Genomic DNA, 27,919 nt, shown 5'->3' on the forward strand with positions numbered 1-27,919 from the left:
CTGTTTATTCGGCTCATCCTGCCGAAGCGGACGTACTGTGAAGATTTTCGAACCCGGCTGATTCGATCCTTCATCGGCCTAATCGCTTGATCCTCTGTGGGCGCAAACTTCGAGTGTCATCATCCGCAGCCGCTCATCATCCTGGCGCTCTTCCCGAGGAGGATATCTGACCTGGTCAAGGGTCGGGACTTTAGGCAGCGCAACAGACGGGAATACAAATGATTTTGTCCTCGCGGGGATTGGGACGAGAGAGAAATCTCTCCATTCGCTGAGGCGTAGCGGGGACGAAATACCATCCCCTAATCCGCTGCAAAATTATGTTATATATTATTACGAGTTCGGCTGCTATACTATCAATAACACTAGGAACTTTGTACTATCAAATTTTTCGTCGTTAGATCTATTTTTTTAATTATTTTCATTCGTTAGATTATACTATTCAACCAACCACCTGCTCAACCCTAGAGAACTATTATCATTTTAACCGCATATTTTTCATCCATGAACCGAAAACCAAATAGCACCAACGATTTGGTACGATTAATAGTATAGTAGAAAATAGATTTTTATATATAGTAGAGGTTTAATAAATTGATCATAACCGTTCGTTTTTATTTGAAATATTTTTAACAAATTAATCATAACCATTCTTATGAAATATTATTTTATTTCTTTTTAAATTCCGTCTGTTATTATCGGAATTTCTATACGCTTTTATATTTTACTAGTTGAATGTACGTGCAAATGCACGTAACAATTAATTATTATAATATATTTCAAACCAATATAAATGTGTACATTATATAAATCCAAAATTTTATAATAAAAACTATATTTATAAATTAATATATTATATTTTATTAGAAAATATTTACAATATCCTATGTGTTTTTTTTTTTATATACATCGAACATTTTTATATACTTTTTGATTTTTGATGATTACAGATTAATCATAACCGTTTATTTTTATTTGAGATATTTTTAACATATTAATCATAACCATTCGTTTGTTTATTAGGTTCTTTATTAGGTTCTAACCGAGATTGCCACCCTAATAATTATGTGCAGGATATTTTATTCCTTTTTAGATTCCGTCTGTCATTGTCGGAATTCCTATACGCTTTTATATATAGTATAGATATAGATATAGATTATTGATTGGATGGTTTAATCTGTTTGATTTAGATCTATTTTAAAAAACATTGTAAAATATATTTATTTATCTTCTTTATTTTATTATTTAATGAATATTATTATGTTAAATTTTAGATATCTGAATCCCTATTCAGTTTTTTTTTTTGAATATCTGAACAATTTGGATATCTAGATAAGTTTTCACTTTTTAATATTTTTTAAATTTTTTTTACAAAAATAATATTTTACCTTTTTTTAACTCCATAACAAACTTTTCTTTTTAAATTCAGGGGTAAATTGCATGTTTAGTCCTCAAACTATGAAGCATGCGGCGCTTTGACCTCAAATTTTTAATTTTTCTTTATACTTCTAGCTCCAACATTCAGAATTGTTCTAACTATAACCTAATTAATTTAGTTAACTAAATATTGATTTATCGCTAATGTAAAAATAATATAGCAGCGATATGATTAGTAATGCTGCAACAATATGAAAAATTAGCGATATGTTAATATTCGGTCAACTAAATTGAGTCATAGGCTTAATTGTAATTATAATAATTTTAAGTCAAAAAATTATACTAAATTAAAATTTGAGGACCAAAGTGTTGGGCGCGCCATAGTTTGAGGACCAAACGTGCAAATTACCCGAAATTCAAAGCTCTACCTCTACAACACATTTTTGACCGGCCGAGCCGGTGCAAGTGGGTTGGTACCGGCAGTCCCCGGTCTTGAAAGTTGAAACCCGAGCCCGGATTTTCAAGAAAACCGGCTCCCCACCAACTTCTCTCTTGACCAAATTTCTTTTTATTTTTTAGTAAATAAATAAATAAATAAATAAAATATTTTTACAAAAAGAGTACGATGATCTGTACGGTTAAAATTAAATAATAAAGTACAATAGTTAATTAATTTTCTAAAACATAAATTTTTATAAAAAAAACCGCTACAAAACTTACGAAAATTTTCAGTTTTTCTGGTTCAACTATTCAAACATTTTAAAATTTTGATTTTTCTACCTAACAATTCGATTTATCTGATTTGAGCCGGTACCTTATATACTTTGATTTTAAAATTTAAGTTAGTTAAAAACTTCAACAATGCATTTAATTTTATAGTCAAAATATCGATAACTAGGGCTTAGTTTGGTATTGGGACTTATCTGATGCTCGTAACCGACTCATCGCGATATGCGGAATGTAATAAACAAAATATTTTTTTATCATACCTTTTCACCGCAAGTAATACAATTTTTTTGAAATTTCTCACAATCCCAAACAAACAAAGTCTAACTCAAATTAAATAAGTTGAAAAATTAAATAACAATCCAATCAAAGTGGGTCCATAGTTTATATAAATTTTGAGCGTTTTTATCATTTATATAATTTAGTGAGATATATTATTTAACAAGTAAAATTTTATGCTAATAATAAATATATGATATAGAAATATAAATAAAAAATCATCCTATAAGTAAAATATCAAATTGACACCAAGTGAAACAGAGGGAATCTATCTCTCTTATCTTTATTTTTCACCAAAAATATAGGTTCCACGATAGACCGAGATTTAAAATATTTATTTTTATATATAATATAGATATATTAGTATATTATTATATTATATATATCTGAATATAATATAGATATATACATAAATAAAAATATATAAAAATATATAAAATATTCAGTTATTGTTATTATTTTATTATAAGCAATCCATCACCACCTCTAATCTCTCCTTTTAAAAGGCCATATTCTCCTCTCTATCATCATCTCATCATCACTCTCTCTTTATAGTTCTCTCTCTCTCTTAGATCTCACATTCTCTCTCTCTCTCTCTCTCTCTCTCTCTACCACCATGGCTCTCCTCACAGATCTCCTCAACCTCAACCTCTCTGATCACACTGATAAGATCATTGCTGAGTACATATGGTTAGTTCTCTCTCTCTCTCTCTCTCTCTCTCTCTCTCTCTCTGTTTGCTATGGAACTTAACACTTTTCTTCATGTTTAATCCTCTGTTTCTTTTTTTGAAATTTTTTCTCTGTTTTGGTGGTCTTATTCTTTATCTGTCTCTCTCTTCTCTCTCTCTCTCTTTCTCTCTCTCTGAGTTTGCTATGGAACTTAACACTTTTCTTCAATGTTCATGCCTCTGTTTTTTTTTTTTTTTTGAATTTTTTCTCTGTTTGGTCGGACTTAAATTTTTATTTATTTGTTGGGTTTATGTGTTGTAGAGTTTTAGCAAATGGGTATGTGGTACTTACTTGTTCTCATCTTCTTCATGCTTGATCCTATATATATATATATATATATATATATATATATATATATAAATATATATATATATATATATATATATATATATATGTTTTGGTGGTGTTATTATTGATTTTTATTGCTGGGTTTTGTTTTTTTGTAGATTTTTCTTCTATGCTTTTCTCTTATACAAGATGTTCTTTTTTCTTCTCTTCTATGCTTTGCTTTTGTTGGTTAACACACTGTTTCTTTTTTTCTTTTTTCTTTTTTTCTTCTTTCTTTCTTTTGGGGTGCTCAATATGTTCTTGTATTATTGGGTTTTTCCCATTTTTCCAGTTTCTTTTTATGAGTTGGGTTTGGTTTTATTGTTGTTTGTGGTATCTGTGCCTTTATTTAGTTGTATTAAATTGCTTTCCTTATTCATAGTGCTCTCCATTTTATTTTTTTTTTTAACCTCTTATGTTTTAAGGCTCCAAGATTATAGATTCATCACTGCTTTGTGTTGTTAGATTAGATGCTTACTCCCTCCAATCAAAATTTTTCTTTAGATTTGTCCTATGTGATCCCTTTTCTTTTCTTTTTTTTTTTTGTTAATTTTGATTCCTGAAGTTCCTTTTAGTGTTCTACTACTGCTTTTTTACTTTTTATTTTTTATTTTTTCCCTTTTGAGGTTCCCTTTATCTAAAAAAAAGGGATCAATCTCTTAATTTCCTTTTCTATTGTGTCTCTTTTACTCTCTCTTTACTGTAGTATTGTATGAAGCTCACAAATTTTAAAAAAAAACAAAACAAAAAACATAATAGTAGTATCTCATCATACTTTATAGGATTGGAGGATCTGGCATGGACATCAGGAGCAAAGCAAGGGTACATACTTTGCTTTATGTTCTAATTTTTAATTAAAATCTCATAAATTCGATATATTTAATCACAATTCTTTTGTTATCAGACACTTCCGGGACCTGTCACCGATCCGAGCAAGCTCCCGAAGTGGAACTACGACGGCTCGAGCACGGGCCAAGCTCCCGGAGAGGATAGTGAAGTGATCCTATAGTATGTGTTCTTCTCTTAATTGCTTAAATATCTATATATATTTACTATAATTGATTCATTGAGCTTTGTATCATTCACTTTTGTTATGTTTTTAAGTCCCCAAGCCATTTTTAAGGATCCATTCAGGAGAGGGAACAACATTCTTGTGAGTACTCTTCTTCTTTTCTTTTCTCTTCTATTCAAATTTATTTATATCCACAAGTTTTAAATCATGAATTTATATCAGTTTTTATGATGAATTTAGTTTTTTTTTTTTTGGTTTTTTATTCATAATTTCATATAGGTCATGTGTGATTGTTATACACCGGCGGGCGACCCGATCCCGACGAACAAGAGATACAATGCAGCTAAGATATTTAGCCACCCTGATGTTGCTGCTGAAGTTCCCTGGTATTGCTTCTTTAAATTATTTATATGCCTTTAAAGCTTCAAACTTTTTCTTGTTGATAATTTTCGGTGAATTTTGCATTTCTATTAACTGGTTTTTTGTGCTTTTTTTTTTTTTTTTTTTATTAAATCTGAAACAGGTATGGAATTGAGCAGGAGTACACTCTCCTTCAGAAAGATGTTAAGTGGCCTCTTGGATGGCCTCTTGGTGGATACCCTGGTCCTCAGGTATACATACATATATATACATATATTTACGCCGCTTTTTGATCTTATTAATGCACTTACATTGTTCTCTTTTTTTTATTCTTGCACGTATAAACTTTAATAATTTGATTGATTCAACTTTGAGTAATAGTTACTTCGGAATAGAACGAACCAAAAAAATCCTTTCTAATTTACGCTAATATGCATAATACTACGATGTTGAAAATTGGATGTTTATTGCGTTGTATGAAGATTTTTCAGGTTGGTTACGAATTGAAATAGTAGTATTCACTCTACAGAATCCGATCAGGAGATAAGGAGGGTGTTTTTTCGGCCTATTTGTTCTTATGTGCTTGCTCTAAAAATGTATGGATATGTGAAAAATAGGGTCCTTATTACTGCTCCGCTGGTGCGGACAAATCTTTCGGGCGCGACATCGTAGATTCGCACTACAAGGCCTGTCTGTATGCCGGGATCAACATCAGCGGCATCAACGGAGAAGTCATGCCAGGACAGGTGAGGACTTGACTTGACTTATGTTTCTGGGTTACTCTTCTTCTTCTCTCTCTGAGAAAATTGAATAGATACATGTAATGTAACAGGGCTTTCTGATTGCTTGTACTTTTGTTTCTTCGTATAGTGGGAATTCCAAGTTGGCCCTGCTGTCGGGATTTCCGCGGGCGATGAACTGTGGGTCGCTCGATACATTCTCGAGGTTAGCTACTTTATATGTGTGTGTATATATGTATTACTTACATTTTAGAGTTGGTTTCTTACTGAAATTGTCATTTTTGCTACTATCAGAGGATCACCGAAATCGCGGGGGTAGTGCTTAGCTTCGACCCGAAGCCAATTGAGGTTAATATTTCTTTCTTTCTTTGTTCTCCGCATCTTATTTTAAACACAGTATTTGTCTTTATATTTGATTTGATGGCTTTTACTTATGCGAATAGGGAGATTGGAATGGAGCTGGTGCTCACACAAATTACAGGTGTGACTGTCGAAACTAGGGGTATATACTTGGGACATTTAAACTTTGCAAGTACTACTTTTTGCTGATTTACTTTGTTCTGCAAGTTCAGCACCAAGTCTATGAGAGATGATGGAGGATACGAAGTGATTAAGAAGGCGATCGAGAAGCTCGGCCTGAGGCACAAGGAGCACATTGCTGCTTATGGCGAAGGGAACGAGCGCCGCCTCACCGGGCGCCATGAGACCGCCGACATTAACACCTTCCTTTGGGTATATACGCGTTTTCTTTCCGAAACTCTCTCTCTCCTTGCACTTGTTTGGTTAGTCAGAGCTTCTGCCGAAGTGTTGTTTGAATAGATCTATTCAAAGAAGCATAATCATTGTAATAGCTTCAGACAGTAGTTTCAAATTAGAGCTTTTGCTTTCGAACCCCAGAAGTTCAAATTCTCTTGACACAGCAAAAATTCCTTCTCATAGAGTAGTTCTTGAAGCCCTTAGTCCTACAATAACCTCTTTTTGATCCACTCGTAACCACCGTCTCCCATTTTCTCAGGGCGTTGCGAACCGTGGTGCATCCATCAGGGTCGGCCGAGACACCGAAAAGAACGGAAAAGGTACGAAATCGTCAAATTGATTCTACTTTGTTTTACGTTATTTGGCTTTACTTCTTGGGCTTACGTGGTTTGTTTCGATGTTTTCATTAGGTTATTTCGAAGACCGAAGGCCTGCGTCGAATATGGATCCCTATGTGGTCACTTCCATGATTGCTGAGACTACCATCCTCTGGAAACCAACTTAAATTGCAGGAGAGATTGGAAGTACTCATTTTACTATTTTTTCTGTGGATTTTTCGATGAATCCATCTCAATGCGGACTATGTTGGCAAATCTATTGTCTTAGTTTAGTTGTCTTTAGATCGGGCATTGTTGTAGTAGTTTTCACGTGTCCTTGTCGTGAAATATGAAAGAGTCGAAAGGCAGATACTTGCAGTTCATTCTCTCGCCTTTCATTCTACTTGTATTCTGAATAATGGCCGCAATAAACATATCTTTCTCTCTCTCTCTCTCTCTCTCTTTAATTTTTATAGGTAGTGGACTAAATTTGTTTTGGGGTTTTGGTTAGATTCTTAGTTAATAAAAAACTAAATGTTTGGTTATCAACTAATCTTATATTATGATCATATCTTTCAGATAGGAGAAATGTTTCTGACATCATTACAGCAACAGGGAAACTGAGGTAAAATAGATCCAGTATACTGTGAATAATAATATGTAATAATCTTTCAGATGACAATTTTTCAAGTAATTGCATAAATAAATGTTCAGTGACTATGAGATCATTATAGGATAAAGCAAGGAGTGTTACTCATCACTTTTTATAAACCAAGGCTGTGGTTTAGTGGGAGCTTGACAAAGTTTGGCACAAGATGCTTTATTCTCATTTTTGTTGTTATATTCCCTAATTAAGGTTAGATAAGCATTACTCCTTTTACCCGAGCCCCAAATCGGAATTATAATGACAGTACAGTACTTATTCCCAACCTTACACAGAACCTCTGTTTTGGGTAATAGAAATAAGGGGCCGTTTGGTTCGAGGTCATGTGATATTTTCGTAATGTTGTATATTTTATATTTTGAATGGCAAATTTATTCCTAACTTACGAAGACGGACTTTTTTTGAAAATAATCCTGTAAAATTTCATATTTACCAAACTAACCCTGCAAAATTTTTATTTGTGAAACTAACCCTCCTCTCGCCACATGGGCGCCACGTCAGGGATTCCTCAAAAAGACGGTGAATCGTTTCACCGTCTTTGATATTTGTTGTGAAGGCGGTGAATGGTTCACCGTCTTCAAATTCTGAGCATCATGTAGAATTGTATAAAAATAGAGCCCTGTCGTCGTCGAGCTGTCAATAATATGGTGTCCTTGATAAGACGGTGAATCGTTCCCCGTCTTCTTGAGGGCACAGAAACGGCGAACTTGAGAAGGCGGAAAGGGGAAAGGACGGAAAGGAAAATTTTGCACTAAAGACGGTGAATGGTTCACCGTCTTCTAAAGGCGGTAAACTATTCACTGCTTTTACAACAAAAATTACAAAGACGGTGAACGATTCACCGTCTTTTTGAGGAACCCCTGACGTGGCGCCCACGTGGCGAAAGGAGGGTTAGTTTTACAAATAAAAATTTCATAGGATTAGTTTGGCAAATATAAAATTTCACAGGGTTATTTTCGAAAAAAGTCCTACGAAGACATTTTGTCTGGAAGATTGTTAAGAAATCGTATATTCTTATTAGGGCATGTTTGATTTATCTATTTTAGACTGTGTAGTCGGAATGGAATTCGTCGATTTCGATAATTGTTGTTTGTTTTACATGAATTGAATGCCGATTATTCCTATTCCACTCAGGAATGGGAAAAGACTAAATCCATTTTTGGCCGATCTGACTTCGAACTCCGGATTACCCATTCCAAAGTAAATTACCTAAAATTCTCTCACATAAACACCTCTCTCTCCTCTCCTTCATCTCTCTTAACCAAAACCCCTTCTCAAAATCGTGAAGTCTCGTTCCAATTTCTATTCCAATAATAAATCAAATATTTTTGGACGATTCATTATTTTATTTTTTATTTCAAAATAATTTAATTTTATTTTTCATTCTTATTCCAATCATGAACTCTACATGCCCTTCGGTATCGCTTGGTTCGGGGATAAATAAAAAGTGGCTATTCTAGGGATAGGTATAAATTGAGATATAAGCGGGAATTATATCAATTTTGCGTTTGGATGAAAATTAGGTTATTCCTGGAAATAAATAAAATAGCGTTTGGTTAGATAGGATGGCCTGGAAGTAAAGAAAATAGCGTTTGGTTAGATAAGATGGAATAAGAATTAAAGTGGATAATTATAAATAAAAAATAATAGTATTATCTCTTTCTTTATATTAGAATTAGAATTAGAATTTTTATATTTTATATTTGTATTTTAGAATTTAAAATATAAACTTTTAAATTTTATAGTAATATTTGTTTGTTATTATGATTATTAAATTTGAGCTGAATTATAATAATTTTTTTAATTAAAAGTACGGAGGATTATCAAAAAAGTGAACCAAAAGTAATGGCTGTTGGAAATGGTAGCTAAGATCTATGCCACTGACACCTCTTCCAATAACTCTGCTGAGACATGAAAACCCAATAGACAAAGCTGCTTTATTGCCACTTTACCAAGTGGAAGAATAAGATAGGGCCTATACAATAATAATAATAATAATAATAATAATAATAATAATGTCTATGAATCCATTACTTTTGTGCAGTAAAGGACAAGCCTTTGCTTGTTTTTACTTGTCATTAGTGAGGTGTGTGTGTGTGTGTGTGTGTGTGTGTGTGTGTGTGTGGCACTTTGGCATAAAAGGACAGGGTCCAGATAAGCCATAGTTGATAGCTTATGGCAATGAAATTTCCTGTGTTCTTAATTTACAAATATTCAGATAAATTTTATTAAGTGTATCAGAAAGCTTAAACCATAGTTGATAGCTTATGGCATTGGAGAATGCACAGACAAGGGACTTGGGTGATGACGTGACTATCGTTTGGAATAGATGGATAAATAAAAGGGACTCGCCATCTCCACTTTTGGGACCAACCGGTTTAATAGCTCGTTGGTGGATCATCTGGGAAGCTAGAAACGGTATGATCTTCAGATCGGTCAATCCAGACCCATTGCTGGGTATGCATAAGATTAAACTGTTGACGGATCAATGGAAATACTATCTGTCATTAAATTTGCACCACTGTAATCGCTAGGATTCTTTCTCTTTTTTTTTCTTTTTTTTTTCTTTTTTTTAACTCTTTCGAGGCCCGTGTTGCCTCACCTCTGTAGCCTAGTTCACTTTTTCAATGAATGAAGCAGATAGCGTGCTACCTATTCCTCAAAAAAAAAAAAAAAATAGTGTGATTCTTTATTTCTTGCCTAAGTTTGGGGGAGCACCAAATAAAAATAAATTTTTAGGAGCACCAAAATCCTAAGTGTTTCTTTTTATATTATTTTATTTACCCAATAGTTAATAGTTAGTAAATAGCCCAACTTTTTGTAATTGATGTAATATGAAAGGTCATATTGGAAGATTTCAACAGTTAAACTACAATGTGATAACTAAAAGTATCACTGTTATACTTTTGAAGATACGAAAAGAAAATTCAAAGACACATTTAACTTTTTCTCCTCCACTGCTATGAAATTGGGTATTATCATATACAAAGCATAAATTGCGAACCCTAAAGGCACGCTCCCCGTATTTGGCTGTATTTGGCGGCGTGGGGCCCGCGTATATTGTAAGGGAAAAAGGTTTCCCCTTTTTTTTTTTATTTGGCCGGTATTACGTCCCATCCTGGTTGAGCCGGTCTTTGGAAAAAAAAAAAAAGGATTTTTTTCTTTCCTACTGTTTCCGTGTTGCGTCCCATTCTGGGTGGCAATTCTCTTCCGAGTCCGTTCTGGTATTATTATCGGAGAAAAACACGAGTTGCAATTACAATTTTATATTATTAGTAGAGAAATATTGAAGCTTTTTTCAAATCTTTTGTACCTTTCAAAATATAAAAAATAGTTTTAGCGACTGTAGTACCAAACTAGGCATAAATTAACTGACTCGCCAGCAACCATAGGTAAAGAGAGCAGCACAAAGGTTTCTAGAATGCTATATTTCTGTATTATTGATGTGTTCATACATACATGATGAATAATTTTAATTAATTTAAACATCTCTAGTGCTATATGAATTTGCTATCACGCTACGTCGGAGTACAAAGAAGTCCAACCCCACTAATCACCGTCCCCCGAAATCGAAAGGAGCATTCTTTTTTAGTTGTTTTCCTTTCGTGCGTGTGAGAGATTTTGACCTCTTTTTTTTTTTTTCCTCTTTCTGAGCAATTCACGAAACAAGTAGCACATCGTTCTAGAAAAGGGAGACTTTGCAAACGAATTAGCAAAAATAAAAAAGGAACTACAGCTCTACTTTTTCTAAAACCTACATTTTCCTCGAGAAAAAAAAAAAAAAAAGTTACCAATAAACAACTTCTAACAAAATCTCAACCTATTTCGGGTTTTTGTTCTTTTTTTTTATGGGCAATTGAGGGGAAAGTAGCTAAAGAACATGTGAACAGTAATTATGACGAAGATCATAAAAAAGCATATAATAAATAATTTATAATCTCAAAACAAGCTTTCTGACCAGCCAAGCCTGAGTTTTGTTTCATAAAAAAAGTTTGGGTCACTTCCAGCCCCATTGACAACCCTAATGTTTGTTCAACAAAACTGGACTCTTTTACATCTGTCAATTACAACGACAGAAATCCAGATCACCGGATCTCTTCCGGGATCAAAATTATTTCTCAGACTACTGAACTACACAGCATTCAAGAAGAGAAGAATCTGAGAAGGACACTGATAAATTACGGTAACTATAACATGCCCTATAACCATTTCACAAAACAAAAATCCTTGGAGAGAAATCTCATCCAGAAACCTCAACTTATTGCGACGGCAGCTTCTCGCTTGAGAATTTTAAGTGATGACGGTGGGAGCAGATCGGCCGGTGAACTCCTGCATCTTTGAGAGCTTCAACGCGACATCCACCTGCACCATGAGAAGCATTTAAGTGAATCTTCTTTGAGTAAAACAATAGCATAGTTATCTAGTTACTACAAGAGAGAGAACGAGGGAAAATGGAAAGAATGCCAAGGGGAGGTATATAATCTTACAAGTGGAGCGAGCGCATCTTGGGAATCCCTCCCAGTCTTGGTAGGATCCTTCTCGTACTGTTCAATGTAAACACGGATGGTCGCACCTTCTGAGCCAGTTCCGGAGAGCCGGAAAACCTAGGGTGATACAAATTTCGAGGTTTAGTATAAAATAGCGAGGACGAGTGAAATCATATAAGACACATTCCACTTTTAGACAACAGGTAAATGGAAGTCTAAGAGTTCATGATGAGGTCTAATCATTCAGCAGAAGTGCTTTCCGAGCAAGTTATTCAAGGATGCATTAACAGCCTTTTAATATAAGATCCCCTTAAAAGAGGAACACAAGCTTCACACTGCAGATGCTGCTTGGGTGCTTCTTTCCAGAGTGGAGAAGCTACTCCGCTCAAGCAAGGCCAAACAGGGTTCTGTAGGTTCAAATAGTTTTCGACTTGTCACAGGGTTACTGTGGTATATGTGTGTGGATGTTTGTACTGTTGTGGTTGTATTTTGTACTTGTACGACGCCGTGCAAATACAGGGGAGATTCTGTCCGTGTGAACAGTGAATTCCCTGTATTTGTGATGGATCTGACATACTCTGTATTTGTGGTGCATCTGACATACTCTGAGAATCAGGTTTTTTAAAAAAAAAAAAAATTGGACGCTTCCGCATTACTTTTAAATCAAAAAGAGACCCCGGGGCGTGACAAAGTAAAGTACAGATTTGAAGTGTAAATGAGATACATTCATAATTACAAGTGCGCATACAGGAATACATGCATGGCTAACTCCAAGTGCACAAACAACTGCATACACGATGACTGCTGAGAGTTATAGGTCTTAAATTAATTTACTTACCAGACGCGACCCATCCTTGAAGAAATAACGGATACCCTGGTGCTTGGAGATAGAACCATCCACAGGATCCTTGTATTCAAACTCATCAGCGTTGACCACGGGTGACACATCGGGCTGTACCTCCTTTATAATCCTGAGGAAATGAACATGTCGAGTTAATTCTTCATCAGTTTTTAGTTGTTTCTGACTTAAAACATATAATCAATTGATAGAAAGAGTGTCTACTTCATTTTCATCTAATAAGAAAATACTTTATTCTTAAATTTTACTCATGTAGATGCATGATAATATTAATTTTTGACTAAGTTGGAGCTCTGTATTAAACAAAAAAAGGTACGTAAAAAGGTCCAACAAGGAACATGAGTTGGACTGTGTCCATATTATGTATCATAACATCACACTACTAGCCCATCAAAAGGAATAAATCATAAAATAGGTTTTGATTAATGTTTAAACAGTATCATACGCTGGACAAATTCGTTTGTTTGGGTTCACCAAATTGAAGATTAGCAGAGGTTTGACAGATGTCAGGCAATGAACGAAAAAAAAAATCCAGAAAAAATTCTAGAACATTTCATGTAAATTTCCATCATGTTTAGTACGAAAGAATAAACAATTACAACGGAGCTAATTATTCTTCAAGCCGAATTTACCAGAACAATTTCATTAATTTGTTTGCTGAGAAGTCTCCCTCACTATACTTGAAATATTAACCTAATCCGTTTCCTTGATTGATTCCTAATGCTACTACACAAGAGTAGAAACAGTCCAATGTAGCATCTGCTCACAATGTACCAATGAAATGAATAAACATGTTCTTGCAAAGTTGATCAGGATTCAGGAAGATATTAAACATTTAGTTGATAACATAGAAGACAAAGTAGATGCTTTATAAACAAAGACCTACATGTGGACGCACTGTAATTTTCATAACACGTTGGACATCTACTATCACACAATAGCTAAATTTAAGGAGTCCAAAACGAATGAGCTTATATATAAGAGGAAAGGTTTCAGCATATGGTGACATGAGGCTGAGGAATGTAAAAGTGAACAAACATTAGGAAAGAATGTAGAAAAAGCTGTATGGAAAATGATGGGATCATCGGTATCTATCTTGTAATACCTAATACTTGCACATGCAGGGATGCTCAAGTTCTATGTGGTTTGACACAGTGGTGGATGGGCTTACTTATACTTGTTATTTCTGGTTATTTGCCAAACTCATTTAAAATAAAAAAGATGCAAGAAATAGATACAACCAACATTTTTTTCCCTTTTTTCTGTTGCCGATGTGAACCCATTGATTAGCTTATTGGCTTTTACACTCAAAAAGAACACAACCCATTGATATAGAGTTTGCCAGAACCTCAGCCACCCATAACAGGCTTGAATCGCATAACAACAAAGAAAAAGAAAGCCAAAAAATGTCTAGCGAAATTGATTAATTAAAGACTAAAAAACGCATAATAAGTTCAAAGTGGAACCGTGTAAAATAACATACTTGTTGACATCAGAAAGAGATGATTGTATTTTAACCAGATTGGCCATCAGGTCCTTAGCAGCACCTGCATCGACATTCTTCACAAAACAGCACAAACCATAACACGTGATTTTCATTGTACCAGTAATCATCAATCTTATGAGAATGAGATATGAACATGCATAAATACCTACCTCATAATCATATCGAGTATAATAATGGCGACCATACGTTGCCCAGTGTTGACGAACTATATCTTCAACTGTGACCAGCTTCTTATTCCCATCAAGACTGTCCTTGTTCTTGTAAGCAAGTATAGAAAGCCATGCGAGAACAGCCCAAATTCCATCTTTTTCACGAATGTGATCAGATCCTGCAATAGAAACCAACAAACATATATATAACCTCTTAAATATGCTCATTTATTCAGATATTGTTTTTCTTTGGGGTGAAAACCAATAGATAAGCAAAGTTCACGAATGTTTTCCCAAGCTAGAAACCTAGATCAATTCATGGTAAGGTGTGAAAGATATTTGGGGACAAATTTTACTTTGCCTCACACTGGTTCACACAATAAACAGTCCCACTAGAATCTCTGAGGAACCGGGAGAGAATTAAAAAAAAGGAAAAAAGACATTTTATCAGTACAGCCGCATATTCAGACTGACACACGAGCAGGAAAATAGTGCTACACATATATGTAAGTACATATGGACAAATATATCTAACAAATCTATCTCCCGACCTAACTCCGAGATACAAATCGGCGCTTTATATATGTGAAACTAAACTCTAATATTAATCAACCAAAGAAAGCTGTAGCTGCTACTTTAGGATTGCAAGTGAGGATTCCTTTAAACTATTAATATTATCAAATTAATAAAATTTCAGATTATCCCTTTAAGTCCCGCATCACTTTAGTTGGGTAAATTTATGACTAACTCAAAAGGATAGCAAGAATATTGAATTCATAACATGATTTTAATATGCGCACCTCTGGCAATAGAACTGGTGATACTTTCAATCATATTGAGAGAGAGGAAAAAAAAAATCTTTCATTGATATTACATCAGGAATTTTGGGGGAAAAAGAATCATGTGCTACAAACATCCAGATAAGGTACACAGAGAAAAGTCATTTAGCATTACTAAAACAAGTCATTTAGTTTTACTTCCAACGGTTTAAATCTTTCATGTTGTATTTAAACACTACAAGATGCATGGTGATAAGTGATCAAACACCGCGAATCTGTGTATCCTGTATATTTGTTTGTTAATTATTTGGCCTCATTCTACTGAAAGTCTGAAACAAGTTATATAGTTTAACTTCAAAATGTTAAACTCTTTTATGTTATGTTTAAACATCACTAACGTCACGATATCCATGGTGATGACTAATTAGACACCACATACCTGTGCCAAAGCTTTCTTCACCACAAATTGAGCATAGACCAGCATCCATTAAGTTCCCAAAAAATTTCCAACCAGTAGGAACCTGAAAAAACCATCACTTTCATGCCTCTATATACAAAAAGTCTACAAAGCTTTTTTCACCTCTATATACCTCAAAGAATTTAAGATTCAAATTCTTTGCCACAACATCAAGGGCAGCTGATGTTGGCATGCTCCTGCAGTTTTAACAAGCATACCATCAGTATAAGTAACTCGACGAGATGCCAAGCTGAACTAGAGGTTACCAAAGATTAACACATGACACAAACCATACAGGAAAATCAAGACAACAATAGTGAATCAATTGTGTAATCTATACCACATGGCATAACAGAACAAAGGTGTGAAACATAAACTCAAAACTAAGCACATGCATGTGGTAGAATCAGGAAACTTCATTCTCTAGCTCGTTAATCTTCCAATTAAACTAGATTTCTCAGAGTAAAAATCTCATGAAGTCAAAAAAGAAAAAAAAATAGCAACTACGCGATTTTAAGTAATTTACCATACTATAACCACAAAGAACCCCTCATAGTTCAACAATTCGTACTCCTAATTAGACAACTTCTGCACATAAAACCGTCTAACAGATGACTGGCTACATAAAATTCACTTTCGTTAATCATGGTACCTTAGACAACTTCTACTGATGAAGTTAGACCATAGATTTTGCAACATGACCTACCTAAAGATACCACAGAGCGTTGGGTTTGAATAGACTAAAAAACAATTACAGAAACAAAGAAAAAAAGGCAAGCGATCATCTCACAGCACTTTGTATTACCATAAAAAAAAAGGACCTTCAATAAGTACCTCGCAACTCCCTTGAGACCAGAGGTAAAATAAGGAATTGCTTGAACAGCATTGGCAGCAATGATGGCCACAGAATCCGATGGTGTGACAAAAAATCTAATAACCAAAGAAAAAAGTGTAACTTTAGGTGTGAGATTTTTTTGGTCTTGTTTAGCAACGGTTCCCTATTCTCTTTTCCTCAAATTCTATGTCAATGAATGTGTTGGCTGATAGATATCCAAATCTCTTGTTTTTGATGGTCGGCTTGTGATGTACCCAGGCCAAATTTATAATGGCATCTTCTATTCTTTTTTAATTTTATTTTTGAAACAAAATAAACTACTGCAAGCTTTTGTTTTTTTGTTGCTGAGCAAAGATCATAGGTGTGTAGTTGTTAAAAATATACCATCTGACAGCACATTCAATCAACGTAGAATTTGAGATCTGAAAAAGGAAGTGTAACAAAATGAGGCTTTAATAAATGTTTTTGCTATTTTCCAGGTAAAAAACAAATGAAAGTGTAATTAAATGAGGCTTTGATGTATGTTCTTTTCCCCCAACTTTTAACTCACCTTTTACCAAGTATCATGTTGCGATCTGCATCACCATCAGCAGCAGCACCAAATTCAGGTGGTTCAACTTCAGAGGCAGACTTACCTAAACCCATTCGTGCGACCAATTCTTTCGCATATGTAAGATTAGGATCAGGATGACTACCTCCAAAATCTTCCTGCAAAAGGAATCAAGGAAATATAGCATATCCCTCAACAAATATCAAATGATTTATTTAGGTACGAAATACCTTAGGTACACAATTTAGCAGCGAGCTTTCATTAGCACCAAGCTCCTCAACAAATATGCGTTTGGCATAGATTCCAGCCACACCACTAAGAGCATCATAACTGAAAGTAGCAACAAATAACTGCTGCACTCCCATTACTGTAGCAAGTACAATCTATAGATGGCAATTAGGCAGTGGGAACTAGGTATATACCAGAATGTGAACTTTGGAGATGCAAGCAGCTTTTGGATCGACTCAAAATCAAAAATAGTCCTGGCGTTGAATACAGAAATAAGTTAATGTTATATCTATAATATCATGTTCTTCCTAATCATGTACCATCAGATGATTCTAGCAAATTTCCATTACTAATTTAGTCAATATCCAGTATGTTCTCAACCACCTTATTTAGAAGAAGTGCGATTGACTAAGCATTGCCAAAATAAAAGAATCTACATGAGTATTTTTTTTTTTCTCTAACCGAATACTAATGGCCTTGTGGGCCAGCTGGAGCTTTCCAGATTTTCTTTCAAAGTACGGCAGCTCTAAGAAACACTAGCAGCTTTTTCTTAGATATCCCCTAAACAAGTTCCTACAACAGGGGAAGCAGAAGGTTCAAATTAGAGCTTATATTTTTTAGGCTTATAAGCTTATAAGCTCATTTTGGCTTCTCATGACAACAAAATGTCTAGCTCTTCTATTTGCCAAACACTTGGCTGTTTCTCAAAGAGCTGCTCCAAAATCTAGGCCAAATAGGCACTATGTCACCTTAGAAGCAAAAGCAAACTTAACAAAAGGACAGTTCAAACTGTTAGCTCTAGGACCTAGGCATGTTTAGTGTCATCTGAGGGAAGAGCTACATACTTCATCAACTTCACATAATCAGTGGTAGAATCAAAGACCTCCACATCAAATGGCCCTTCAGGCCCACCAAAGCTGCTAACACCTATAACGGAAATATCCACCTGCAGTATGAGAATGAAGTGAAAGGAGGTTCCCAATACAATGCATTACAAAACGTATAGACTTGATTTTTAGCATGGATTCGTACATCTGGAAGATCTTCAGCAATCAGGTATTCATTTATTATCTTTGTATTGGCAAAGATCTTATCAGTAACAGCCTCAGGAGCAGGACCCCCATTTTCCATATTGTACTTGATTCCAAAATCCTGAGAAATGCAAAATGGCATAGTTTATGAGCCATCAGAATAATCAAAACCTACAAGAGAAGTAATAGTAAATTTCTTCAAATAGCTCTCACAATGGTTTCCAAATTAGTGCAGAAGCAGAACATGAGGCATCATCAGATACCAAATAAGATCATAGGTCATCCGTACGCATTAACATGAGTTTTGGTTAAATCTGGTAAAAGACAATTTCCTTTTGACAATGAGAGAATCATTACAACAATGGGTTAAGAGCCAACCAAACCTTAACTATTTCAGAATGATAGAGGCGAGCCAGAAACACTATCCTTTCACCCTATAACAGTATCTCATACTGTTTTCTTAAGACTCAAAAAACTAAAACTAGAAAACAATTACAATTATATGACTTCAAAAAGAGATGTTCATAAGAAGAGATGGATTGAGGCATTGAGTGAATGAACCAATACTGGATAAAGATAAGTGGTCACCTGGCAATAACAACAACTACGGAAACGTTACCCACCTTTAGACCTAGTTATCTCTCCTGGATTGTTAGTCTCTCACTTTCCTTCTGACAGTGAATAAAACAAGCTATTTTTCTTAAAATTATATAGTTCACAGAAAGATTATACTTGTTAGGATCAAATGAAAAATTATAAGAGGAATTTTTGTAATTCTTACAATTATATTCATAGAAGCAAGCATGATCAAAAGGAGAGAAGCGAAGGCCATAATCACTGTTGAAGACTCTATCGTCAAATGGCAAACAATTTTGTACATTATAAAATGGATATCTTCAATGCATCATGTGCACAAAATTCCATACAATTGATGAAAAACAAAAAAAGAAGGATTAAAAAAAATAATACCAAGTAATCAAGATACCAAGAGTTTGAGGACATATAGAGCAAAATTTAACCTAAAAGCAGATCCAAAATAATGGTGAAATTCATGTGGCTAAAAGCCTAAACTACAATGACAAGAAATAAAATATTATACATATTCAGTCACTTCCCATAAGAAATTCTAAGTAATACATTTTTTTTATTCTGTAACTTCGCTTCATAAGGCAAGTGAAAAATCAATTAGTATGAGACATTGAGAAACAAGTAAATGAATTAAAGTGATAATCAAACAAGAAGTAGCAATTCAAACTAGCAACAAATGAGTGCGGTGCTGCAACACAGGAAAACAGGGATGCACCACTCTTGTGCCAGGACAGCCAAGCATGCCACCAGCATTTCGGAACAATGGCATCTTGACTCAACCCCTCCTTAAGTAACATCAGAATATGAGATTTTTGACTTACTCTAGACAACAAACTTTATTTGTTAGTCCTCAATTACAATTATTTGCACTCTACTAATACTACACCCACTTATCTAGGAAGCCCCAGTTCTTTTTTTCTTTTCTCCCAGCAGTAGTTCCTTACATGTCATTAAATATTGTGATGTCTTAACACCTGTATTAAAGGCCCCGAAGTATAAATAGCTCATTAAATTTTTCGTAAAAGATTTATGTATCAAAGTAAACCAGCATGTATGTACACACATACATGTGCTGTAGCAAAGCCGAATATACATACTTCGTCTCAATCAACAATGTTCACTCAGTTTACCCACTGTAGAAGAATCTTCATTAGGTCATGCAATGAACTAAAAGCAATACCTGAATTTATAAGAGAAGGCAAAAGCTTTTTCTTTACTAAATTACTCCTAACTTCTTTAGATCATTTTTAATTTGGGTCAATATAAAAGCAAATGAAATATGTCACAGGATCTTAATTAATACAGAAGCTTACTTTTCAACAGGAAACTTGAACATGGTACAAATTTAATGGTTCACCAAGTGAAACGTGAGAAAAAGAGATACCTCATGCGGACCACCAGGGTTGTGGCTAGCAGTTAATATGAAAGCTCCTGTTGCCTTTGATCCCTGTGGTTAACAGAGTTAGAGAGTCAACTCATCATGTTCAGTTACTCATTATTACACTGACTTTGTCTACTTCTGCCAATGTCAAGGATCTATACTTAAGACAGAAAAGCAAACTCACATCTGCACCAACTCTTTCACGTATAACACATGAAACCGCAGGAGTTGACAGTAAACCATTTTGCCCAACCCAAATACGTCTTACTCCATTAGCAGCAGCCATCTTAGTTATAATCTGCACAGCATTGGAAAAAGAAAAAGTTGAGAAATTCAAAATACATATTTATATAGAAATCTACAATGTCAGAGTCTAAACAAGATAATCTCACAGACAAGAACCATTTATCAGACAATAGGTTATATATTGGCAAAGGCATGTTTCACTGAAAGTTGTATGTTCATTTATCATCACCTCATGCATTATCATATATCACAAGAGCTGGATTAGAGATTGATATCTTGCAAACAGAAGGGTTACTTTATCGCTAGTATGTGTAATTGGGTCCTTATTATATTATTTATCTTTCAATATTTTTGAAGCATCATTTAAACCATGTTGAAACAAAAAACTGGACTATTTTAAGACCCAAAATAACTATTCCTACAAACTAGCTCTCTTCCGTATTATTTAAAGTGCGGTTAAGATGATATATCATGAAAAGTATGAAATATATTGAAGTACAATTGTCCAAGTGGTTCCTACAAAAGAATAAAGATATAAGCCTCATCTATTCAATTAAGAACAATTAACATGACATGATGACCTGTCAGAAAACAATCAGTAGCCAAAAAGATAAAGATGTACCTGAATGTGCTCCAAAAGAAAAAAGTTAATACAACAACATACTTTAGTTAGTTTCTCAAATTGGACGAATTGCATTACTAGCCCTAACCTTTTAGTCAAGATTCACTGTGGTCCTTAAATTGTAAGTTGGACATTTGACACTCCAAACCTTTGAAAGTGCTCCACTTAATTCCTTGGTCTAAGTAGAGGGAAAATTAGTGTATGTGCCTGGACAACCGTACATTAGTTGACCACATCCAATGACCCTCTATCGATCTCATACCTTCAATGCAACCTACCAGGTTCTAAACTTCTAATTAGAGAAAAGAGTGCAACTCAGCAGATGGAGGACATTGATATGTAAGATGAGAATGGCGGTTGATGGATGTGTGGCCCATGGATGTAAGGGAAATAATTTTTCCTCTGTCTAGCAGCAGATAGGGACAAGAATTAGGTGAAACACTCCCAAAAGTTTGGGGTATCAAATGTCCAGCTTTTTGAGGACCAAAGTGAAGCCTAGTGTCAGGGACTTAGAAAAATTTCTATGCAGCCCGATCCCTCGTCCAAATCTGCTTAGCGAGTTCGAGTTGAAAATGGGTTGAATCGGGTTGTCAAGTAGACCCAAACCCAATCCGCTGTGGGAAACTCAAGGGTTATGAAACTCATGGGAGTTATGGGTGACTCTTGAGCTTTTGGCTATTATGAGGGCTCATTATGTATGCAATAGTGGGTGAGTTATGTGGCTAGTGGATGAGTTGAAAAAGCTCATTAGGCCTATAAATAGTAGGGTTGGCTAAGGCCAAGACACACAAGAGAGAGTGTGTTTGTATGCTGTTTGTAGGTTGTAATTCTCATTTCTAAGTAGTGTAGTACTTAGCTTTTTGAGAGAACCTCTGCCTCTTTCTCTTGTTATTTTCCCTTTGCATACTTAGTAGTAGGACGCGAAGGTCCGGGCTAGCAACAGGGACAAAGGCTTGTCCATCTTCGAGTAGGAAAGGTGGGCGCCGCACGGGCTTTGCGAACAAAAACGCTAAGTCCGTGACACTAGGCTGCGTTTGGTACTGGGGACATCCCGGAACAAAATGGGATATCCCCCAATTTGTAACCAAATGGCGGAAAAACTGCGAGGAACGGGTTGTTTCAATCAAAGCAGGTTGTTCTAAGTTGTTCTGGAACAAATCGTTAAAAATTGTTCCTAGGGGAACTAAGAACAACTTTGTTCTTCTCTTTAATTTATTAGATAAATAGATATATAAATAAATAAATATATTAATATAAATATTATTTTTATGATAGTATATTTATATTTAAATTTTATTATATAATATAAATTAATTAAATTTGATATATTATTTATTTCATTAAGTTTTATCATTTATATATTAATATTTAATTATTTTATTTTATATTAAGTATTATATATATAAAATCACTTTTTCATATATTATATATATTTTTTTAAAAATTTGTATTGAAAGTTATAATATTATTAATTAAAATTATAAGGATATTGTTAGTATTATACTTTATTCATTACATATATTATGAATAAATTATATAAAATAAATTATTACATAAAATAAAGTATTATATATAATAAAATAAATATGCTATTTTAAATTAAATTGTTACATAAAATATTATATTATAAATTACTATATGAAATAATTTTATAAATAATTTCACATAAAATATATGAAATAATTTTATAAATATTTTTATATAAAATATACTAATATAAATTAATTATTTTATTTTTAAAAATATATTTAGACATTGTTTTAGACTTTTTATCCAAACACTACTAAGGATATCCTCTAGAATATCCCCGAATGCATCCAAACACAAATTTACAATTGTTTTATCTTGTACCAAAATATTCCCTGTTCTCGGGAACAACAAAAGTTGTTCTCCAAAATTTAGTTCACCAACCAAACGCATAGAGAAACTTTTACTCTTTTCAAAGTTATCTTGGTTTATATGCAAGCATATATAAGTCATTTCTTAATTTATGGATCTCGTGTATCAAGGTCATTATATCCCCTCAAGTTGAAATGAAAATTCTCGAAAACCAGTTGTAAGATTTGACGTTCTTACATCTTTTTCAGAAGAAGAAACAATTAAAATGGCCATTAAAAATCAATAAAAAAAATGAATTCTCTGAGGTAATTTAAGCAGCAATGTAAAAATAAGACAAATTGACGAGGAAAGTACCTGGATGGCATCCTTTGAGTAATACCGCCCATCACCAGAAACAACAATTGTAGCACCTGCATTTGATAAAGATATTCAGAAAATTGATAAAATCATGGTCTATAATTAATGTGAATTAACAAAAGTAAATAATAATCATGTGGAATTCCACGGGAACAAGACAGGACAAGGACGTATCCTCAAAGAGAGAAAAAATAGTTTACTCACCAATTAAACAAAATTGCTGGGAAAGGGTACTGGGCCAGGTATGTGCGCCAAAAAAAAAAAAAAAAAAAAAAAAAAAAATTGTGAAAAAAAAAAAAAAAAAAAAAAAAAAAAAAAAAAAAAAAAAAAAAAAAAGCTTGTGTTGTGCAGTCATGAGATTTTATTATTCTGATCAAGAAGATGGATCTGGAGACAAGTCATTATAGCATGCATGCCCAAGTCAACCACAAATAATACAACAAACAAACCAAGTATTATTCAGGGGAAAAGATAATTCACTTGAACAATTCCCCAATGTAGCTGCCACGTAAGCAACTAAAGCAACTTTCAACATGTGGTGCAATATACTCTTTCAATATGCGGTACAATATTCATTATGATAGAGTTGCTTTCCAAGTTGCTGGCTCTTCTATAACTTTCAAAATCTAATAAATATCTGAAATCACTAAACTAATTCCACTGATGCTGTCTTGTACCAGAACACTGAAATCTTAACATGAGATGTCAACAACATAAACTAAATCATACAACCATCACCATAAGTCTCATCTTAATCCCGATAAAACTGGACTCCATTGAGTATCACATTAACTCTGGAATTTGTTACAGCATTGATATTGACAAATCGTACTTATCGTACTTAAGTGATGAAAGTGAACTTAATAAGCTTGATTGAGTGGCATAACTGAATTAACTAGATGCTCTCCGATTCTAAAATCAACTTGCTCTCCTTTTTCCCTATTGCATCTTTCAAATGATTGCACCTTAGATTGCATGATTTTAGGATCAAGCAGTCAGGGGAACATGTAACTTGCCAAATTGTGCTACAACATAACCGATGTCGCTGTACGTATATGGCGAACTGTATATGCAACAATTACATGAATGATAGAGGAAGAGAAAAGAAGATATGACATTTAAATGGAGTGTCATGTTAGAATTTAATTGACAAGTTGCAACCCAAGTGACACTGATTATTTTCTCGGTGTACTCTTAATTTGTTTTCGAATTTCGAGTTACTTATAGACACGAGTGGATAAACAAAAGTAGCAATGAATGAAGAGTGTGGGAACAAAAAGTTGGTATGAACTATATAGCATGAATGATCCCATGGTCCCACTGTTACGATATACAATTCCCCACAATAGAATCCACAGCCAATGTACTTTTGCTAAAGTTAGGGCACCACTGATATACTCAATTTGCATTTCATTCTTCTATATGTGTATTATTATCCAAACTTGATTGTAAAGTGAATTCAGCATTAAAGAGGACTTAGTAACTTAAGATAAATAAGAAAAAGAACTTGGTCAGTCATAACACAACTCTGGTATTATCAAAAATATTCGACATTATCCAATCTTATCAAGTCCTTTAATCCCTTCTACCAGGTATAAAAGTCAACAGAGCACGATGTCACGGACAAAACTGTTTTCTTCGTAAAGCCCGTGCGGCACCCCCTTCCTGCTTGAAGATGGGCAAGCCTACCCCAAGTCCTAATACGGACAAGTCTCCCAAACTTAACAGCGGAATACCAATCCAAGCATTTGCCAAGCTTGCTCCTGCGCGAGACTGATAGCTCAACCAATCGCCTGCAATCGAACCCCTCGTCGGACTCCACGAGTTCCCAATGAGCAACCCCAATACTAAGGCTGGCCACCAAGCTAGGTCATATCCTCCACCATTGTACCTCATGTGCCTGACAGCATCCACGGCCATACCGCCTACACGCGGCCTGCTCGCTCGGTCCAATGACACACGTCAAAGCAGCCACCCAAGTGTGCGCCACAAGCTCGTCTGTCTTCCAACGCCAGCAACCAGCGCGACACTCCGCACGCCTATGCTCCGCACATCCGTGCTTCGCATGCGACCCGTACGGCACACGTGTCCTCAACGCTTCTGGCAAGGAAGCCAACAAGCCCACACCGTGCTCCTCGACCGTCCCCACGACCTCGCATTGCCATGGCGCTCCACGCCCTCGGTTCCCATAGGTTCGCCACATAAGGCCCCATACAAACGAGCCGGCCTCACTCCGCGTCGCAACCCATCTGACCCCTCCACGGCTCGACCACACCTGGCCGCACACACCAATGGTTCGGTCTCTCAAGGTTCACTATACGGATACCGATACTGCTTGCCTCACTGGGTTTCGCCCCTCTCGAGTCTCCAAGGCCTTCGCGCCCCACGAGTCTCCTTCGACGTGCCTCCCTTTGGCGATCCTACAGAGATCCATCTCCTTAAGCCTTCGCAGGCGCCGCGCCCCGCGAATCCCCGCTCAGCACACTTGCCTTCGCGAGCCTTGCCCTCTACTGCGGGCCATCCGTCGCAAGACTAACCCTCATCCGCTCGTACGCTCCCCCACAGAGATCCGAGACGGCATAAGGTAGTGCAAGCGAACCTAGGAGCAAAGCCTCCCGGGTGCTTCCCGCTCCACAATGTCGTCGACCTCTGTCTCCGACATTGCCCTAGGCCCGTGACTCTTCAACCATCCGTTGCACAGTCACACGAAACACTAGGTTTGGCTACTCCGCTAGCCAAGGGACGACCCATGTCCTATGAGTCGGCGGGGGAGTCGAGGCCACTCTACGCAGTGTCCACCCCTCCTCTTATATACCATGCAAGACATCCAGCCCTTTGGCACCCCGGGGGTACAAAGGTGCCCACCGAGGGGTACGTTTTAAAACCCCGCATGCGGTACCAAAATCCTTGCCATGGCATGGGCCATTGCTAGGGAATTGCCTCCGTAGACTTGACAGCGGCTCCAACCTGACGAAACGCTTCAACTCCGTAATTCCATAACTTCGTCAACTCAATGACTACCAAATGTGGCCCCCCAAGAGCGTCACGGTCGAGCCCCAACGATCGACCCGTGACAACGAGCTTTGCATCTTTCCCCTCTTAATGTACTCTTGCTGAATCACTAGATGGTAGCTGTCTGCTTATAAGAGTTAAATAGACATTGGCATGGGAGTCAAGCACCTCTAAAAAGATTACCATAGAAAATGTCACTAATCCAGATGCTACATATGGACATACAAATATGAACAAATATATTACATAAAAATTAAGTATTCATGCCAAAAAAAATAAAATAACAACAATTAGTGAATCAGTCGAACATACAGATCAGACATTAACTAATCAGACATCAACTAACTGTTCCATCTTAACCAAACAGAACAAATTAAAAGGATCGATTACCAACCTTTAACTTTTTCAACAGAAAGCGCATTAAATGTCGACTGAACGAAGTTCTGAAGATAATTAGGCTGCTTAAACACAGTCACCTGACATGGATTCCAAAGTCAGTTTATCTTATTGACCAAGAAATAACAAAAATCAAGTGAATGTAATCAGAAGAATATGTGATTAACACCGATTATTTTAAATCAATGAATCAAAACTTCTTGAGAATTTTTCATAATTTCAGGCATTAGTATCCAAAATCCGCTACCCTACTTCTCAACCAATTTGACCTTCCTTTCAAATTCTTAAAAATCATAGTAAATCCGCTTAATTTTCTCATTACCGATTATCTTAAATCAATGAATTAAGAATTTTTCATAATTTCAGGCATTAGTATCCGAAATCCGCTACCCTGCTTCACAACCAATTTGACCTTCCTTTAATTCTTAAAAAAATCATAGTAAACCTACATAATTTTCTCATTACACACTTCTCTAAAACAACACCCAACTAGATCGAGAAGAGTGATCCGCTACTCTTCATCGAAAAGCAACATTCGCCATTTCAAACACTCGGTTCTTATCAAATCTTCCGAATCATCAAATTCCACACCAATTGAAGCATCCCGAATCCGACGATCAGATCCAAAACAACGAAATCCAACTCAAATTGACAAAACTAGATTGAGATCGATACCCCGGTACACAAAAGGCAACAAATCCGATCCCCAGATCCAAGTCGAATTCCGAGGGACCGAGGGCGAGAAAAGGGAGAGGGTCGAGGGGAGATCTCACCTTCTTCCTGAGCCCCGATGTTCCGGGCTTCTGGCCCTCGATGGGCTTCGTCTCCTTCCGCACCACCGAGAACACCACCATTGTTGGAGCTTCCGAGAGATCCGAAGAGACAGAAAGAGAGAGATCTAGAGAGAGAGACAGAGAGAGAGAGAGAGAGAGAGAGAGAGAGAGAGAGAGAGGTGGAGGAGAAACGTGGAAGAGAAAAGGAGAGAGGAGGGGAGGGTGATAGGAGGAGAGTGGCGAGGGAGTGGTGGTATTCCGATTCTTATATTCTGGGGTTGGCAAATTTATGGAGACCCCCTCAACTATACACGTCCTTAAACAAACCCATAAACTTTACGTATTTCACCCGTTGCTTTTTTATATTTTTTTTTTATTTAACATTCTAATTAGTACAAGTTTTATTGAATTTACTAACTAGGGCATTGTTATATAATTGATTTTTATTTTCTTAAAATACTATATTAATATAAAAATAGTAATGAATGATAGAATACTTGTATTTTTTTGCTATTATTATAAGTTAACCATACATTGAT

General features: G+C 35.5%; 2 protein-coding genes across 2 annotated transcripts; one reads left to right on the plus strand and one right to left on the minus strand.

Annotated features, from left to right (window-relative positions):
- On the plus strand, window positions 2,903-7,068 carry LOC109717785 (glutamine synthetase nodule isozyme). The gene is made up of 13 exons (XM_020243700.1): window positions 2,903-3,069; window positions 4,218-4,257; window positions 4,340-4,443; window positions 4,540-4,588; window positions 4,727-4,833; window positions 4,971-5,058; window positions 5,425-5,553; window positions 5,678-5,752; window positions 5,842-5,895; window positions 5,991-6,028; window positions 6,120-6,279; window positions 6,563-6,623; window positions 6,714-7,068. Exons 1-13 carry the CDS (start codon window positions 2,996-2,998, stop codon window positions 6,806-6,808), a joined length of 1,074 nt encoding a protein of 357 aa, XP_020099289.1. The 5' UTR covers window positions 2,903-2,995; the 3' UTR covers window positions 6,809-7,068.
- LOC109711459 (phosphoglucomutase, cytoplasmic 1) lies at window positions 11,193-27,562 on the minus strand. The gene is made up of 18 exons (XM_020234506.1): window positions 27,381-27,562; window positions 26,606-26,687; window positions 23,197-23,252; window positions 20,320-20,433; window positions 20,139-20,201; window positions 18,168-18,287; window positions 17,981-18,081; window positions 17,330-17,389; window positions 17,138-17,237; window positions 16,908-17,065; window positions 16,357-16,452; window positions 15,656-15,719; window positions 15,505-15,586; window positions 14,287-14,465; window positions 14,114-14,190; window positions 12,610-12,742; window positions 11,772-11,888; window positions 11,193-11,646 (listed from the first exon to the last, which is right to left on the minus strand). The coding sequence occupies exons 1-18, from the start codon at window positions 27,459-27,461 to the stop codon at window positions 11,575-11,577; spliced, it is 1,755 nt and encodes a 584-aa protein (XP_020090095.1). The 5' UTR covers window positions 27,462-27,562; the 3' UTR covers window positions 11,193-11,574.

The sequence above is a fragment of the Ananas comosus genome, linkage group 1 (assembly GCF_001540865.1).
Source record: "Ananas comosus cultivar F153 linkage group 1, ASM154086v1, whole genome shotgun sequence".
Taxonomy (NCBI): Eukaryota; Viridiplantae; Streptophyta; class Magnoliopsida; order Poales; family Bromeliaceae; genus Ananas; species Ananas comosus.